The sequence below is a fragment of the Protomyctophum bolini genome (assembly GCF_963924005.1).
Source record: "Protomyctophum bolini genome assembly, chromosome: 14".
Taxonomy (NCBI): Eukaryota; Metazoa; Chordata; class Actinopteri; order Myctophiformes; family Myctophidae; genus Protomyctophum; species Protomyctophum bolini.
This window is the reverse complement of record NC_137875.1, coordinates 24,710,944-24,728,679: the sequence shown is the minus strand read 5'-3', so window position 1 is coordinate 24,728,679 and position 17,736 is coordinate 24,710,944. Positions and strand designations below refer to the sequence as shown.

General features: G+C 40.5%; 1 protein-coding gene across 2 annotated transcripts in view; it reads left to right on the top strand.

The window, feature by feature from the left end:
• The window catches only part of col21a1 (collagen, type XXI, alpha 1), a 51,451-nt gene that overhangs the window by 10,901 nt on the left and 22,814 nt on the right, over positions 1 to 17,736 (top strand). For both annotated transcript variants that reach the window (XR_013965330.1, XM_080782830.1), the window contains exons 8-16: positions 1,609 to 1,692; positions 5,026 to 5,085; positions 6,604 to 6,657; positions 6,752 to 6,805; positions 6,900 to 6,953; positions 9,816 to 9,869; positions 10,133 to 10,186; positions 10,273 to 10,326; positions 10,860 to 10,913. Coding sequence is in view for 1 of the 2 variants with exons in the window: in XM_080782830.1 (XP_080638956.1) it covers positions 1,609 to 1,692; positions 5,026 to 5,085; positions 6,604 to 6,657; positions 6,752 to 6,805; positions 6,900 to 6,953; positions 9,816 to 9,869; positions 10,133 to 10,186; positions 10,273 to 10,326; positions 10,860 to 10,913 (522 nt within the window). In the remaining variant the exon portion in view is untranslated. The remainder of the gene's footprint in view (positions 1 to 1,608; positions 1,693 to 5,025; positions 5,086 to 6,603; positions 6,658 to 6,751; positions 6,806 to 6,899; positions 6,954 to 9,815; positions 9,870 to 10,132; positions 10,187 to 10,272; positions 10,327 to 10,859; positions 10,914 to 17,736) is intronic.

The following is a 17,736-nucleotide window of genomic DNA, read 5'->3' as shown; positions in this document are numbered from 1 at the left end:
GTTGGTGTCACGTGCCAGAAATATAAGCTCACCATACGTAGCGATACAAATGCAATGTGTTATGAGCTTGTAGATCTGTCATTTAATGGCATGCAACACCGGCGTGAAACTAACTACAAATTCTACAGTTTTCTGAATGCACTAACCCTAACACAATAACCAAGCACTATCCATGACCAAACACCACCACATATTGCTGATTTGACTTTCATTGTATCATTCTTCATTCTATTGCAGAATTTTTGCGACTGTAGGTCGCATTTACTATGAAAACCTGAATCCTGTTAGTTACTTAGTCACACACGCCTCCATACATGGTCACGCCTTGTGGCATCTCGTGACATCATGGAGACCCTTAGATCTCCATTTCTGCATATATGGAGCAGGCCAGCAACTCTACATCTGACCTCAAACCCATATATCTCCATATATGGAACTGACCTGTTCTGACATTCCATATGTTGATCCTTCCTGTTCTGACAGCATAGCAAAGCGCTATAAAAAATTTCAATCCATTATTATTATTATCCATGATTCCATTTGTTATAATGTTGATCTGACCTCATAAAACCCTGTACTCTCAAGACACGCTCCATATATGGCCAGTACAGAATTCATTCCATATGTTGATCTGACCCCCCCATGCCAAAGCGCCAGCACTCGCCCAGCAGTCTTCCGTCTGCCGCCCGTCACCCAGGCGGATGCAAGGGTGAGGTTGCTGAACTCACCCTCAGGGCGTCTAACTGGTTTATATACAGTAGGGGTGTAAAAAAAGCGATTCCCGTTATGAACGATTCAAAATGGATTCATAATTTCCAAAAATCGATTTCTTTCTTCTTTTTTTTCTGCTTACAGTTACAGTTTTCACTACATGGTGTTTGTAATATGAAATGTAAGCTTACTCTAATCACAGTAAACATCATGTCTTCAGTCATTTTCAAGTTACTGTAGTCACTAGTCAGTACTAGTCAGTGGTCACTTCAGATCAGCACAACTGTATTGTATTGTAGTATTGAATCGAGAATCATTTTGAATAGACAATCGTTTTGAATCTGGAAAAAAAATGCTTTAGAATTTAAAACAAATGTTTTTGGATAGAGTTGAATCGAATCGACCCCAAGAATCGGAAACGAATCTTGGGACACCCAAAGATTCACAGCCCTAATATACTGTACATCACCATTATCGACCAATAGCATATTGTTGTAATCTATGTTACTATATTTTGTCATCTTCCTGCAAAGCAGTGGCCTATTGTGTTTGGCTAATGCCTTCATCACTAGAGCAGTCCCTTGAAGGGCCATTAATATCACTCTGATTTGAACATAAATGTATATGTACCACTACCAAACATATCTTTATTTATATTTCACAGCTTTCATCCCTTGACTGTCACGCCTCAAAGTGGTTCATACTTTCAAATGAACAATATAATTATGGCAGCAGCATGACTGCAGTTTATGGCACGATAGAAGTGATTTATATTGCTATTGTGAAAGAACCACTTTAATGTACGTTTATTTTTTGGCTCAAGCTACACTCATTGCACACCATGCACAGTCGGTCTACTGTTGGCTATAATAATTTATACTATTTGGTTCATTGCAGTGCTCCAATAGTCCAGACTACACGGAACCAACTCCAGAACCCTGCGCTTGTCCTCCTGGGCCTCCTGGACTTCCAGGCTTGAAGGTCAGCTTTGAAAGATTGTATTTCTTAAGATCTGGAACAATCGGTTTCTTAAGATTTTCAGCTGTGATTCTAAACCTTTATATTTTCAAGGGAAGCCACGTAGTCGGCCTAATAGGATGTCGGCATTACGAGAGGACACTTTTCGAGGAACCCCAGTTTGATATGCATTAGGTCACGCACGGAGATCATTTGATATGATTACCAGTAAGACGCGCAAACGCGGGAAGCGAACGCAGCTCGTACATATTTGGGTTTTTTTAAGATTTATTTTTAAGTTATTATTTTTTTAAGTTAAGTTATTTTTAAGTTAAGTTTTTAACTTATCCATAACCATATAAGGAGTCCCCAAAGCAGCTATACGTCCAAATATGGAGTGTGTTGCATCAATCACAAACAAATCACTCAGCTCCATATATGGGCACAAAGGTGGGACACACACACACACACACACACACACACACACACACACACACACACACACACACACACACACACACACACACACACAGACACACACACAGACAGACATGATCTGCTAGGTCTCATAGTAAGTGCTCACTGCGTTCGCAATTATTATTATCTATGGGAACCAAATCTATACTGTAAAAATATCAATTTTAATTTAACTATGAGGGTGTACAAATTGGTAAACTTTTTGCACTCTCAGTCACAGTTGCACACCTATAAAGGTTCATTTCGTTCCTTATTATCAATAATTTAGCTATGGGCCGCCCCTGGCTGGAATTCCCTCAAGGACCCCATGTTCCCAGTCGCCATGTTGAGAATGCCCTTTTTTGGTAGCCTTTTATCCTCAGCTGTTTTCATCAGAGGAGCACCAATGGTTGCTCTGTCCGTGTCCATTACACACATTACGTAGGTGTTACCAATGATACTAATGAGCTACTAACACCAGTGGGTGTCAAAGTGTCCTTGAGTGAGTTCCAAATGACCCCGTACAGTTGTAACTGAGAGTGTTCAAATGGAACCAAATAGATCTGTAAGGGTCCATTTGGTTCCATTTGGAGTTATGGGGGTCCTTGAAATGAAAATGTAAAATTTGAGCCTTAATTTGTATATTGGTAACACCTGTGAAGGAAGTAGGGAAGAGGCCAGGAAGTAGGAAGAGTTATTCTGTGTGCACAGAGTCCATTTAAGTCCTTACTGTAGCAACAACATGCTGCTTACCTCCTAGTGGATTCAGTGGATTAATACCACACCTGGGGCCTATTTCACGAATCTTGGATTAACTAATCCAGGATATAGGCCAAAGCCAGGCTTTTTAAATCCTGATTTTTACAGCCTGGTTTATTCCGTTCCACTAAAGCCAAGCGAGGCTCAGAATTGGCGGATTTGGCGAGCCGGGATCAGCAAGCCTGGCTTAATAGACAGTCTGGCTTGTTGTCTCTAGACCCCTTCTGTGGATCAAAGATTTACTGATCCTTCTTCTTCATGGGGTATTAAGGCAGTTTGCATCCTTAATAGTTGCATTACAGCCCCCTTCTGTATATCTCATTGTCTTTACTAATCTATTCAAGACCAACTGATACAAGGACTTAAGCTTCTAAAATAAATACTGCTGCTGTAATTAAAGAGAGAACATACTCTCAATAGTGGATAGACTGAATGATTAACTACCCCAAAAATATAGTTTACATTTTACCACTACTATTAACTTAAAACAGAATTCTTAATATTGTAAGCATAATGATATTGTCGCATTGTGATATTTGGCCATAACTCCCTCCTCTGAGGGAGCTACCTTTGGGGAAGGGGGTTGTTTTCCAGACAGGGGCCAGACTGGTGAGGGTCATAGGTTCATGGGTTAGCATGCCAAAGTTTGTGCTATTGCCATTGAGAATGCATTGGGCGTTTAAGTTACATAACTCCGAAACTACAAAACATTTCAAAGTAAAAAGTTCCAGCATGTGTTTCCACAGTAAGCTGAATTTTACAAAGTGTGAATGGAGTTTCTAGGTGAAAGTGATTTTTTGAAGTGCCACTATCTGCCTATAAATGTCTCAAATTTGAAAGCACTATATTTCTAAAACTATGAAACATTTCAAAGATTCCTTTTCAGGCACACATGTCCACCGTAGGATGAACCTAAATAGGTTTGAATGGGGTTTCTAGGTGTAAGTATGTAGGACTAGTAGTGGGTGAAACGTTACAATATGTTGTAAAACAATGAGTAATGGTAATATTTAGTGGTTTTCACTTTTACAAAGAATAATAATATAATATAATAATTATTCTTAACCGTGCACTTGCACGACAGCAAACCTATTCATGGGGAACATTCACCAAAAGCAGCTGATCTACAAGCTCACAAGCTGTCATGATGTTGTGCAGCCTATATATTTTGGTTATTTGATTTTATATAGTGCTTAAATTAGTCCTTTAATGCAGACCGATACAAATAAGGCAACATAAACCCATAATAATTGAATACATCTGGAAAACATCATTGGTTTGTGATCAGTTTGACTGCTTAACGAACAGTAAAGACATCAGGATTAGGTTAAACCTGGCTGTTAGCCTGGTCCGGAGCAGGCTAAGTCCAAAGCATAAGTTCCCATGGTAACTTATGTAGCATCACTTTCATGAAACCGAATCAAGCCTCAACATATCCAGGTTAACTGGTTAAGTTAATCTGGCAAGATCAACCAGCTTTCATGAAACCGGTTAAGCACTGATCCAGGATATATTAAGCCAGGATATGTGTTAAAGCCCGGCTTAATCTCTAATCCAAGTTTCGTGAAATAGGCCCCTGGTCAAGTTTTGGCCGTACGTCTTTGTGAGTAAACATTCGTCCTGTTAGGTCCTGTACTTTAGTAGCCTACTGTTCTGTTTGCCAAAACATGAGAAGCCCACTGCCTTAGATCAGTAGAATTTTCAATGGAAATTCTCTCAAACAAGGAAAATGTTGGACAGTACGTCCTTCTTTAACGTTCATAGATACACACACAACATGCTTAGTCATAAAAATCTTTACCGAAGTACCTCTGAGGGACATTACCATGGCAATAAAACTCTTTATAAGATAAAACCTTATATTGTTGCAAGCAAGTTGGTGTTTATAAGGTCAAAGCTATGCTTTTACAACATTTAGTAATAGATTCAAAATGCTGTAAGTCTTGAGTGCTCTGCAGATGTTCCAGCGACAGCATTTTAGAGCATTTATTATTATTCTTTTCTTTCCCCCAGCTTTGCATTCAACATATGGATGTTGACGTTTAATCATGTTTAACTTTTAATTGGCTATTTGCTGAAAGTTGCTGTTTTAGTTTGGTCACACAATCACATCAGTAAGCTGATAATTCTACTCCCCTCTAGGGAGAACAAGGACATATTGCCGATGGTAACCCTGGTCCTCCTGGTGCTGATGGTAAGCCTGTGAGTACTACATAGTTACATATACAAACATCATGAACACAACTTCATGTATCTGTTTTACCTCATACGTGTGTGGTGCTGGGGGTGTACGCTATGACAAATATGTCATATTTACTGTTCAATTTCATGAATGATAAAATAAACCCCTACTCTTCTCACTGCTACTTTCTATGGAAAATATTCTACATTCAGTGGGTTCGGTTTTCACAAGAACTGTATATTCAAGCAGCCATATCTTGTTCAACTATGTGAGTAAAATATTGTGAGTAACTGTAACAGAGTGGTCATCTGTTACTTATGTTGCACAGCATATTGGCACTTTATTAACTTGCACAGTTGTATTTTGCAGTCATTTTATTGTTGAATACTGTTTCCTGTTTAGCTGAGATGGCCACTCAGCCAACAAGTTCCACCTGGGGAAATGCTTGGTGATTAACAAACATGAGGGGCAAGTGCAATGTGGGTTATAGACGCAATATGTTTGGGAAGTGCAATAATGTGGAGTTCTATTGTTGAGGTTTGATTGAATGCCTAACAATTGCCTGTGATGTGTTTCAGTAAGGATTGGGCTGGACCATGTCAGGATAGGGGGTTAAGATGTGCTGTTGTGATTGATTATTTATGTTGTAGTGTGAAGGACTTATTATATAACTTGTATAGTTCATGTGGTTCTCAGAAACTTGTAACGTTTGTATGGTTTAAGGTTATTTATTTATATTTATTTATTGTATGCTTAGGTATGTATTTATGGTATGTTCTCATTTGAAGACACCCCTGTAAATGGGATAGTCCATTCTCATTATCTCCAGCTGGGTATAAAAGGCTGCCATTTTGCTAGTGAACTGAAGTCTGTGCTGGGAGTAGAGAGCTTTCCTGTATTGATGCCGGTTTGTAGTGCTCATTTGGTGAATAAACATACCTTTGGTTAACCTTCACCAATGGCTCTGTACTGTTTCTCCAGCCACTAACACGGTCATTCTTACAGTAACATATTCAGGATTATATCTCTAGATTTATCTCCAGAGCAATGTTTTCATTTTGAGCCCCCTTTTTTATGTGACGGTGGGTCTGTCTTTCAGTCCAACAGTTTGATCTCAAACAAGATGGATTGCCATGTAGTTTGATGTGCACCCGCATGCCCACTGAGGGATGAACCATACTGGTTTTGGTGACCCATGGTCTTTTCTCTAGCGTCTCCACATCAAGACTTCTCCAAATAGTGGGCTCCCTACTTTAAAACCCTACCTAAAAAATTATGACTGGCTGCATTGACATGTATTTTGCTGCTGTGCACCTTCATACTCCCTGGAAGATGAAGCCGAACTGCTTTGCTAGTGAGGCAACCGTATGCTTAAAATGACATCAGACTTTAGTAACTGGGCCCCAAAACCTCTATTGTGTGCAGGGACACCAACACAATATGCAAAAAACAAAAAAGAATGAGGAAGAAAAGTGAGTTTTGAATGTTATCCAAGTGCCTGCGTGTCTGTTCATCTCTACTTTCTATTGGAATTTAAGGGAATCCCCGGCAACAGAGGCAATCCAGGACTATCAGGACAACCAGGGACAGAGGTACTATAAGGATCATTTAATTATCCATCCTATCAAGTGAATCGTACAGTATGTAATGCAGCCAAATAAAACTCCTCGCTGTTCCCTCTGTCAGGGCCCACGTGGATCAAGTGGGTACAAGGGTGAACAAGGGAGCCCTGGTATTCCGGTAAGTAACACATTTCTGGCATGATATATTCAAAATATAAAAAATATTTATCTTTGAATTTATTTTCTTCTTTTCTGCTGCACTATTGTTTCAGGGTGATCGGGGCTTGCCTGGGTTACTTGGACCGCCTGGCCAAGCAGGTGAAAAGGTGCGATATTACAGTACTTTTTTATTAGGAAGGTATTAATGGTCTTTACGGGTATCATTATTCATTGGTCATATTTTTGTTTGTCTTCTAAATTGAAGGTCATGGCACAGGAGAAACAAATCCTGTGGATTGGCGTGGCAGTATGTGTGGCCATGCGGTCTTCTATTATGCATCTAATTTGGAGTCATACATCATAGATTCTATGATGTATGACTCCAAATTGGACAAGGTTTCAGAGCGTCCGTTGACTTCCATCACAAAAGAAATTACAGAACGTATGAAAAGAATAATATGTTTCATCGGTCTGCAAGATCAGAACTGGGATCTCTTTCATCTATGTTTTGGGATACAGGCTGGGCTAATGTGCTATAGGCCTATTTACCCCTATTTGACCTCACTCCTACTGGGAAACACGATCTCAGACGAGCTCCAGTCCCAACGTGACCTTTTGCTTCGCTCTCCCACATGGAAAGCCAAGCATTCACCACTCAGTGGCCAAGGGTGATATTGGGTTTCTGGGTTTCAGGCACAGCTACTCTGCTACAATTTGCACCATGTTGAAAGAAAGATATTTCCACAGATTTTCCAACTATTATTCGGTATTTAACTACGATAGATTATATGGCAGTTAAGCGCATGACGCCCACATGAAATGCTAGAAGCGGAAATCTTTTGAGACAAAAAGCTGAATTAGCTCCCAGGGAATTCCATGCAGCACACCACAGTGTTTGAACTTCAAACATGTGTATAGTGTGTGGCCGTTACCGTTATCACTCCCAAAGATGTTATAACGCTTCCCTAAAATAGGGAAATGATGTTTAATAAGAGCTTTTTGTAGAACATGGCCACTAACTCCTCATGCGGATCTGTATGCATTTCTTGTTCATTGACGTGTCAATGAGTAAGTGCAGCTACATTTTAATTCTGCATTTCATCAAGCCATTTTAAGGATCTCAAGAGTGTGTGGATCTTATGTACGTGTGTGACTGATGTAAGTCATGTGCCGGAGAGCAGCAGCACATTGGAAGGTCATGCTAGTGTCTAGTCACTGTTAGATCTCACCATGGTGCAGTACTGGCCTAATCGGTATGCCCGTAAGGGACACGTCTGTTCTTTATTCCTTGTTGTTTTCCATCGTTCTGGTTAGGATAAACATTTCATCACTACTTCTTTCAATGTTGAGCTTACAAAATCTGAATCAGGGCTCCATGCAGCTGTGAAATATACTCCAATGGGGCCAATAGAAGGAGCTTGTAAAGGATTTAACCATTTCCTGTTAACACAAAAGGACTTGACCCTTTTATACCTTTTAGTAGAGAAGTGTAGTAAGAGTAACATTCACTGACTTTAGATGGAGCTAATGGACATCGGCTTATACGATGCTGAGATGAAAGCATCATCTCCGGTTGTCATTGAATAGACAAGCCTGTTCTATTCATGTCCAATCCTGTGGCTACAGCACACCTAACCCACTGTCTTAACTCTTATGTGAGAGAGCAATGTCTGGGGGAACGGATCTTTACCTGGCCTTCTAGAACGCTGGTACAACTGGTGTCAGTTCCCTCCGGATGTGTGGGCTGAATCTGCTGCCCTGGTGGAAATGTGCACGGAAGTAGGCGTTTGGGTCATGGGTGGTCTGAGCCAGCCGTTCCCACTGGTGCATCCTTGTCATGCAGCGAAGTGACTAGAGCCGTGACCCGTGTTATTTTAAAACAAACAGATATACGTCTACCTTTCCAAAATCTCTTCCCCTACGGAGAGACTGGCCAAGGGTGTAGTCTCCATTTTCCTGGCAGCGCGTCTCCTGCAGAACAGAGAACCGCCCACACACTCATCACTCCCACAACAGCAATATTTTTGAGTGATGGACGTTTGCTTCTCTGAGTCAGCAGAACATGTGTCGAGGTGAAGAAAGGTGGAACATGACTGAGCTACTATGCACACTTGTCTGTGCACATGTGGACATGTCTTGTCATCAAGCCCATAAGCTGAATGTGGTCAGGAACTAGTTGGGCTTTAAGGAGTTCTAGATAATTGAGTGGAGGCTTTATTTCAGCAACAACATAATGCCGCTCTGGCTTGGCAAACAGTTTCACCAGCCTCTGCAGTCACCACTTTTCTGAACATGTCTCTGCCTAGGGGTGCAACCTGGGAGAGGAAAGCTGGAATCAGTCCTGCAGTTCGCCAAGGTTTCTGCACGGGAAAGGATGACTATTGGGGAACTGTCTAAGTGCCTTGAGTTGTTTACGCAAATGGTTTTTGTAACCTCTCTGAACTTTTCACATGTGCAAAAGTCATAGTGGTACTATGGCTATTAGGGAGTCATTGAGTTCCCTACAGGCGCATAAACGGGAAAATGCACTGTGCTATGCAGTTTATACATAGGTTTAAATGGGTTCGAGTCTTTCACCCAGTTGGCTATGGAGTCCACTTTTGTTTGTTTGTGTGTGTGTGGGTGTGTGTGTGTGTTTGGGGGGGGGGGGGATTACAAATAAACACAGGAAGTGTACGGCAGATTGTGTAATTTCATGGATGCAACGTGTGTGCATGTTCACTGAGAACATTTGCAAGGTGTAACTGCTGTTGAAGTTAATTATGCTAATACCTGCCCCCATGCCACATTTATTTTCAAATAATAGTTGAATATAATGTGGCATTATATTTCATTTCAATCCTACAATGGTGGACACTGGACAGTTATTCAACCTGACAATCTGCACAGTAACACATTGGTATTTACTATTTTCACATTCATAATGATATGAAAGTAAATATAATGTGCATTTTCTGAGAAAATGAATGTTTAACTGAGCATTATTATGCTCACTTCATGATTATTAACCAAACTTTAACTGCATCTAGGGCTTGTTTGGACCTGAAGGAAGACCTGGGTTACCAGGAAAAGATGGCCAAGTGGTAAGTATGTCAGGAAGTTCTAGTATATATTGAACCAGATTGACCCTATAGTGTCCCTATTTATGTCATAATAGCCAGTCGTTCGCCGAAAGCTCACAAATCATGAGATTGTGACACGCTTCAAACCTGCCAATCTGCTATTTAAAAGATTTTGTGTGGGGGGGAAGTATATGTATAAACCCCTGAGAGACTGGTCAACAATGTATGGATTTCATTTAATTTAATGTCAATAAATAACATTGATGCTGCCATTTTAATTCCAGGGTGAAAAGGGGAGCCGAGGAGACTTTGGCCCACCAGGATATTCAGGCGAGCCAGTGCGTATTAACATTTTGAAATTATATCCAGACTTCATGTTCAATATTACTACAAAAAACCAAAAAACACTTTTGTTCAATTGCAGGGCTCACCCGGAAGAGATGGAAAAGATGGATTACCAGGGAGATCTGGTCAAAAGGTCTGAATGATTTGTCACTCAGGCAGAGATTAAAGGATGAATGAAAGCATGACTTTGGCTTGGCGTGTACGTTAAGCACGTACAGTACACTCAGAATAATGTCCAAAAGGATTTGATGTTTTGGCAGCTTTGGAAATGTTTTTACAGTTGCTAGTTGTTGGTTCGCATAGCAATAGCGATCAAGAAGCAGATGAGCCTTATTATTGTTTCCTCTTGTATTTTCTTATTTCTAATTTATGTTCCCAGGCGATCTCTGACATTTGGTTTTCATCATGTCAGAGCAATACAAAACATCAATGGTGTTCATCACCATCTAGGTGCATGTCATAATAAATACAGCATTGTGTTCTTAAATCAAAGACAACTAACTGTAATTGTTTATGTTTTGTCCTGATTGAATATAAGTGACAAGCTCCATTTTGTTATGGTTATTTAATAATTGCTTTTGCAATAGCTAATGCAAACATATGCATGCAAATTTGATTAGTGTTCTGATATGTTAATTTAAAACAGTTGTTTGTCTTGTCTTGAAGGGAGAAGCCGGAGCTAATGGTATGCCTGGTGGTGATGGGAGAGAGGGTCATCCGGTGAGTCATGAGTCTACACAATTTCTTCCCTATTCTAGGCAGGAAAAAACACACACAAATTGTGAAAGATTTGCACTGAATCTGTGGTTGTTGTTTCAAACGACGAAGAGTTAAAGGCATGACAGATGGCATGAGAGCAATTCTGAAGAATATTAGAAGTGGTTTCCTCTCCAGTTCATTTTAGGATAACCATTATTATGTAACTGGCAAGCTCACACTCGTATCCAAGGCAGGGAAACCAACCTAGTGAATGAATGCTGTGGTCCAATGGTGACAGAGAATTTGTTTTAGGAAGAAAGTGTTTCAACCACGCAACCGCCCCATTGATCATGAACATGAGCATTGTCCCTGAACGTTTGGGGAGGGGGGAACAAAATGATGATTCAGTACTTCCACCAGGCTGTAAGATCTTCGTTCCACTACTAGAACAATAGACTCGGCATTGTATTCAGGACAAGATTTGGCTATTTATGTGCCCTTGCATGGGCTTACTGATTTATTGATGCGTTGAAGAATTATGGGGGAGATTTAATATAATCAATCGTTCCGTCTGTCCGTCAGTCTGTTTGTCTGCATGTCTGTCTGTCTATCGATCGAGTGTCTGTCTAGCTGGTTGACAGTCTGTAATCTCTCCATCCTGCATGTTTCCATGTTACGCAAAACACAGTCCGAGTCAACATCTAAACATCTGCTCCTGTTTATCTTTTGGGGGGAAAAGCTCAACAGGCTTTCCAAGGTAGTTTTTCTGGATGTGCAGAACCTCGTAAATGGTTCATGTACTAAACTGTTTATTTTGAAATGGCTATTTGCTTCCATGCCTGTCATTAGTGCATTTTAAACTTGAGCTACTTTTCTTTTTAATTCCTTAATTTCAGCAAATAAAAAAGTATGTAAGCTGACATTTTTATTTTATTATGGTTATGGAGTACTATATCATTCATGCTGTTGTTTTAGAGTTAGGGAATTGAGCAAAGTCTCATTGCTGAGTATATGTCTTTGATTGGATAGAAAGAGAAAGTAGTAGGTGAAAAGTACAGTAGGTGGTGTATAGAACAAAATAAATCAATTTTATTTCAGATAGGCCAGTGTAATATGCAGGCAGAGAGCTAGAGACATGCAAGATGGGACTCGGGTTTATAAATTATCTGTTTGTACTTTTTTGTATTTTTGCATTTCAGTAAAGCCGATGTGTCCAGAAATGATTATTTCTTTAGCAGTTGTTTGAGCATGTACAGTATGTCATTAGGCCTATCCTATGTTAAAAATGTCTAATGGGAGGGCAGTAGGCCTATATGGCAGGCCAGCCAGCAGGCGGACCGTCCCTCTGACTCACTCAACATAACCATATACAAACCTGATATGCCCATATATAGGCATGTCACTATTACTCAGATATAACTATAAACAAACCAGCTAAACCCACATATACAGTAGGCATGTCACTATGACATAGACATAAACAAACCTGATATGCCCATATATAGGCATATATAGGAGATCCAGTTGTCCGTTAGACTGTGCATACTATACATGAGACCGACCAACTTCAAACTCTGCGCCCACATCGGCAAGGGAGTGTAGTGTATTGCCGCTGAATCGTTTGCATGCGTTTGTCCAGAACCGCTGATTCGACCAATATACCCATAGATGGGCATGCCAATAAACAGGGTATTGGCATATTCTAATGACATCACTGCATCAGGGATCTCATTAAATGGGGAAAGGACTGACAGATACAGAGATCTCATATGGGCATACAAGGGACTGAAAAGCCGACACTATGACTCAGACATTGGTCGGATTGGCGGTGCAACGTAGGTGTGAGGGCCTCATAGCGGCCCGATCCCGAAAATGTTGACAATTATCACCTACTAAAGTTTAGTAGGTGAAAATTGACAAATCTTTTTAACAGGCGCATGGGTGACGCAGTGGTAAATATTCTAGTATATGGATTCGAATCCAATGCGGTGCGTGCAGTTTTGTCAAGTGTCTATACAAACACAAGCTGTGCTGGGAGGGTGATATTTGTCACGACATGTACCCCTACGGGCTAGGGCGGCACCTGTCAGCAGGGATCTACTCTCAAATCTATCTTTAATCAAATACATTTTATTTCGTACATTATTGACACTATCGGTCAAAATATTGGTAATCGGTGGACTAGGGCTGTGAAATGGGGATCGGTCGGACTCCAGACCACAGGCTGCAGCAAGCGAGAGGCCGGGCAGCATACTGTAGCAGCCTGGCTACCAATAAAACCATGCAGGTCCTGGAATGCTGAGGAAACCGCATTGACCTGACTAACAATAAATTAAAGGAGTAAGGCACCTCAAAAATTGTTCTAATAAATAATACACGTGGGATCAACAACAGTTATGCACACTGCTCAGCAACAGTGAGCAACGGTATCTATCACAAAGAGAACTAAGAGAACTGCCTTCAGTTCCACATAGTCATATTTTCTAATTGTGTTAAAAACACATAATCCAAAATACATTTATGTACCTTTGAGACTTAATACAACCATCATACCTCCAAATGACATAAAACACAATCAAAATAGATTTGCATATACCTTTGGGATTTAATATAACCTCACACTAAAGACTTCTCTCTAGTCAGTTTGGCTGTTTGCCCCAGTGCCCATAGGCACTAGAACACAATATTACGAGTAAGACGCGCAAACGCGGGAAGCGAACGCAGATCGTAAATTGCAATAACAATTAGAATAAATTGTGTCCATATATGGGCACAAAAGGGGCCAGGTCCACAACAAACAAATCACTGGCCCCTTTTGTGCCCATATATGGAGCTGAGTGATTGCTGATGCAACACACTCCATATTTGGATAGCGGGACAGACACACGGACAGACAGACAGACGCACGCACAGACATGATCTGCTAGGTCTCATAGTAAGTGCTCACTGCGTTCGCAAAAAACATACAACAAGATTGTGAAAACCATGTGTAGCTCAGACAGAGAGAGAGGAGGGGGCCTACTTGGTTGCAAAGGACAGGCCCTGAGGAAGAAGCCTATTCCAGCAGTCACATGACAAGACAACCCATTGCAACAACATGGTGTGTGTACAGTATATAGTTGGTCAAACTATAACTGTTTAACTCGCGACTATTATGCAAAACAAAGAATAAAATGATAATTCGGAGGCTGGGAGACTATAAAGTTGGTTGTTATGAACTAATTATTGCGTTTTTATCTAAGTGATTTGGTTATACCTTTCAGATAGACCCCTACTTTAAAAAGTCACTGTCCTGGTGACCTGAGGGAGGTTTTCTGTTGCCAGGGCCTAATGAGTGCTGGTAGGGAATTCATTACTGGACTAAGGGGATAGGAATCTTCTGGGCAGCATTAGGAGAAAAAAGGAAATGCATGCCATACACATGCTGCATTCATCTTGCTCATGGATCATCATCTAAAACATTCGACCGTTCCTAAGAATTTCTCTCCCTGCAGGTTTAGGTTGATGGTTGAGGTCCTTGTTGATTCCTTGTTGTACACTTTGTTGCATTACGAGTCCATTACTTTAGTACCGCATTTCTCAAAAACTACTGGCTGGATAGCGACTGATACCCCCTGATTGTGCGATGTCGATTGGCCTATCCAGTCTTTATAGTTACAGTTATTTTCCTATTGCTTTTAGTTTTTTGTTGGTATGTCAGATTTTACATTGAAAAGATGTCCCAGAAAATCTCAATCTCTTGTTCTTGTTTTATACCAGTTTCTTGTTAAAGACGTTATCTGGCAAACATTCTGCTTATAGCCAGCAAAAAGGCTTTGTACAGCCTTATTTTTCTCTAGATACACCTCAGCAAAATTGTTTTGAATGACATATCCCATAAGGTCTTCAATAGTTGCATTTATATTATCCCATAAAGGCTTTCATTTGGGGTAGCTCCAGAAACCATGGGCATGGTTGGCCTGGCACAGCCTCAAACATGTTTTCTAGGATTTAGCTGTCTGCTTTTATCTGAAGAATACTAATTAGAACTTAATTGAATTCTTCCACCAAAATCTTCTCCATACTTGTGAGTTAGTGGTTACTCAATGTGCTGAGCACATAGGTTATGCATTTCTGCTTGATCTCTAGCAGACCCCTTTACTCAGCATGTTGGTTTTGAAGAACTACTGTAGGCTATCATTCTTTCCTTTGGTTAGGGTTAGGGTCATTGTTGTTGTTCATTGTTGTTGCTCACAATGCATTGTGTATTGCTTTGCTATTTTCACTATATTTGCGTGACACCATTGTGCGAGTCGTGTGACAGAATGGTGCATTAGTGGTTAAGTCCTGCCTCTGCCTGGCAGGCAGTGGTTGAGGAGGTAGAGCGGACGTCTTGGAACTGGAATGTTCCCAATTCGATCCTCCTCCTGGCTGCATTTCAGAGCAACACAGTTAACCTCTAACTGTTCCAGATGAGCAGTTTGGTGCTGTGAGTGGTTTCCTCTGCCATTGGTGTGTGAATGGGTGAATGTGAAATACATTGTAAAGTGCTTTGGATAAGAGTATAGTAAATGAAGTACATTTACCATTCAAACAAATACATTTACAAATAGGATTTATCTCGGCACATCGATTCGTTGATCGATCCACACTTGTAGCCAAGTACTATACAGTACTATACAGTACTTGGCTGAGTCACTTTCATTCATTGCCGATTCACTGCCACTAAGTATTTGCATCGTTCCATCTGCCCGCCTGGCGCCTACCCTATCATATCATAATATGGAATAGAAAAATAAATAAACCCATATTTTTCTTTTTACTTCTTAAAATTGCTAAATACAATGCACACGTACTTAGTATTGATTGACTAAATGTATTATTTCCATTGCAAAACGATTCGATACAGATTATTTCCATTACAAAACGATACGATACAACGGCAAGTCCATAGACTTTGCCGCCATATATAACGTCATTTCAAAAGCAAGGCAAGTTGCTTCGCAATGGTTCGGTTAATTGAAAAAGAGATTGATAGAATAATCACTACGAAAATAACTGATATGTTAGTTGCAGCCCTAGTGAACAGTAAGTATCTCAGTAGTAGTAGTAGCCTGTCTGTAGTTACAGTATATGTACTGGTGCTTGCTGTAATGTCTATGTAGGAATCTAGCCTGAATCAGATCTATGCCATGTCCAGATTGGAATCTGGGTCACGGGTGATCCGTCCTCTGAATGCAACAACCTGATTTAAATCAGATTCCATGGGACTTGTACAGTATGTGACTTGTTTGTGTTTAGACTTATTTAAACAAAACCCTACACCCCGGCTAGAGCTCTGCGCTCTGCGGATCAGGTACTGCTAGAGGGCCGTATAACTAGCAAAAGCACTAGGGGCGCACGCTCTTTCGCGGCTGCAGCTCCCAGGCTCTGGAAGAGCTTGCCCCTTCACATTCGCTCTGCCCCCTCCATTGGTGTTTTTAAGACTCACCTTAAGACTCATCTTTTCTCCCTGGCTTTTAATCCCTCCTGAGTCCATTTTTGCTTTCATGCCTACATTTTTGTCATTTTTATTATTGTGTTTCTCGTTTATATTCTGTGTTTCCTCCTGTTCTCTGTTCTGCCACTGATGTACAGCACTTTGGTCAACCTTGGTTGTTTTAAAACGTGCTCTATAAATAAAGTTTGATTTGATTTGATTTGAATCAGATTTGACTTGATGTGACTGCAGTCTAAATGGGGCATTTAAAAGCTAACCGTAGTCAATCGGAATAGAATCGGAAAAATCTGACAGATACATCTTGATCACATGACTACCTGTCAGGTGGAAATGGGCATGTTTTATTTGGGCAGTTGCGTCATAATCCAAGGGGGAATTATTTATAGGCCAAACATCTAAAATCACTGTGAACCATAATGGCCTTGCACGGCTTATTTGCTTATTTGCTTTTATAAAATAATAAATAATAATTCTTCTGCCAGGCAATGTACTGTAGCAACATGTAAGCAACATTTAACATAATTGCTGCCAAGCAACACATACTGTACACAGCAACACAGACGAGGTGGAAGCATGCTTAAAATGGCAACTGAGAGCCTAGTTTCACTCAGTTGTATGATTGTTTTCAAATAATAATAATAATAATAATAACACTGAAAATGGTGAACGGACCTCATAGTCTGTTTAATGACCCCGGCCTCGTTGCTTGACTTTTCCAGTTCTTCAATTTTTCTCTCATTAAGTTCAGCATGCGTCTCCTTTCCGTTTGATCTTCCTCCTCTATCCTGTCTGTCTCTTTCCACCACTCCCCGTCTCTCCCACGCTTAGCCCGCCTTGTAAATCAAAAGGAAACCTGACATTTTGAAACAATTTATTTGGCGCAGCAATGCTGATGTAATGTATCCACAGGTGTGTGTTTACTTTATAGGGAACTTTACAACAGCTTCAAGCACGGCTAAACCAATAACAATCAAGGACTGGAACTGTCTGTTTTATAAATCGGTTTTATAGAGATTTAGTGACTTGTAATAGACAGGATTGTACCTTAGGGCATTTCCCAACATGTGTGTGGAGGTACCTACCTACCCCCCATCAGGTCTTGGTAAACTAAGCTGTGAGAGAGGAACACCTAATTCTCTGTTAAATACCTGTTGTTGTATGTGGGAATCCACAAAATTAAACTTTAGATAGTAGGTTATTATTTTAGACAGATGCTAGGTTCACTGTCTATAGTCTACCTTATTAGTTTACTTGTGATGTTAGTTTACTGAGGCACTACAGTGTCTCTGCATGTGTGTTTACCTTGCTTATTGTAAGTCGCTCTGGTTGAGAGCGTCTGCTAAATGCCTACATTGTAAATAATAT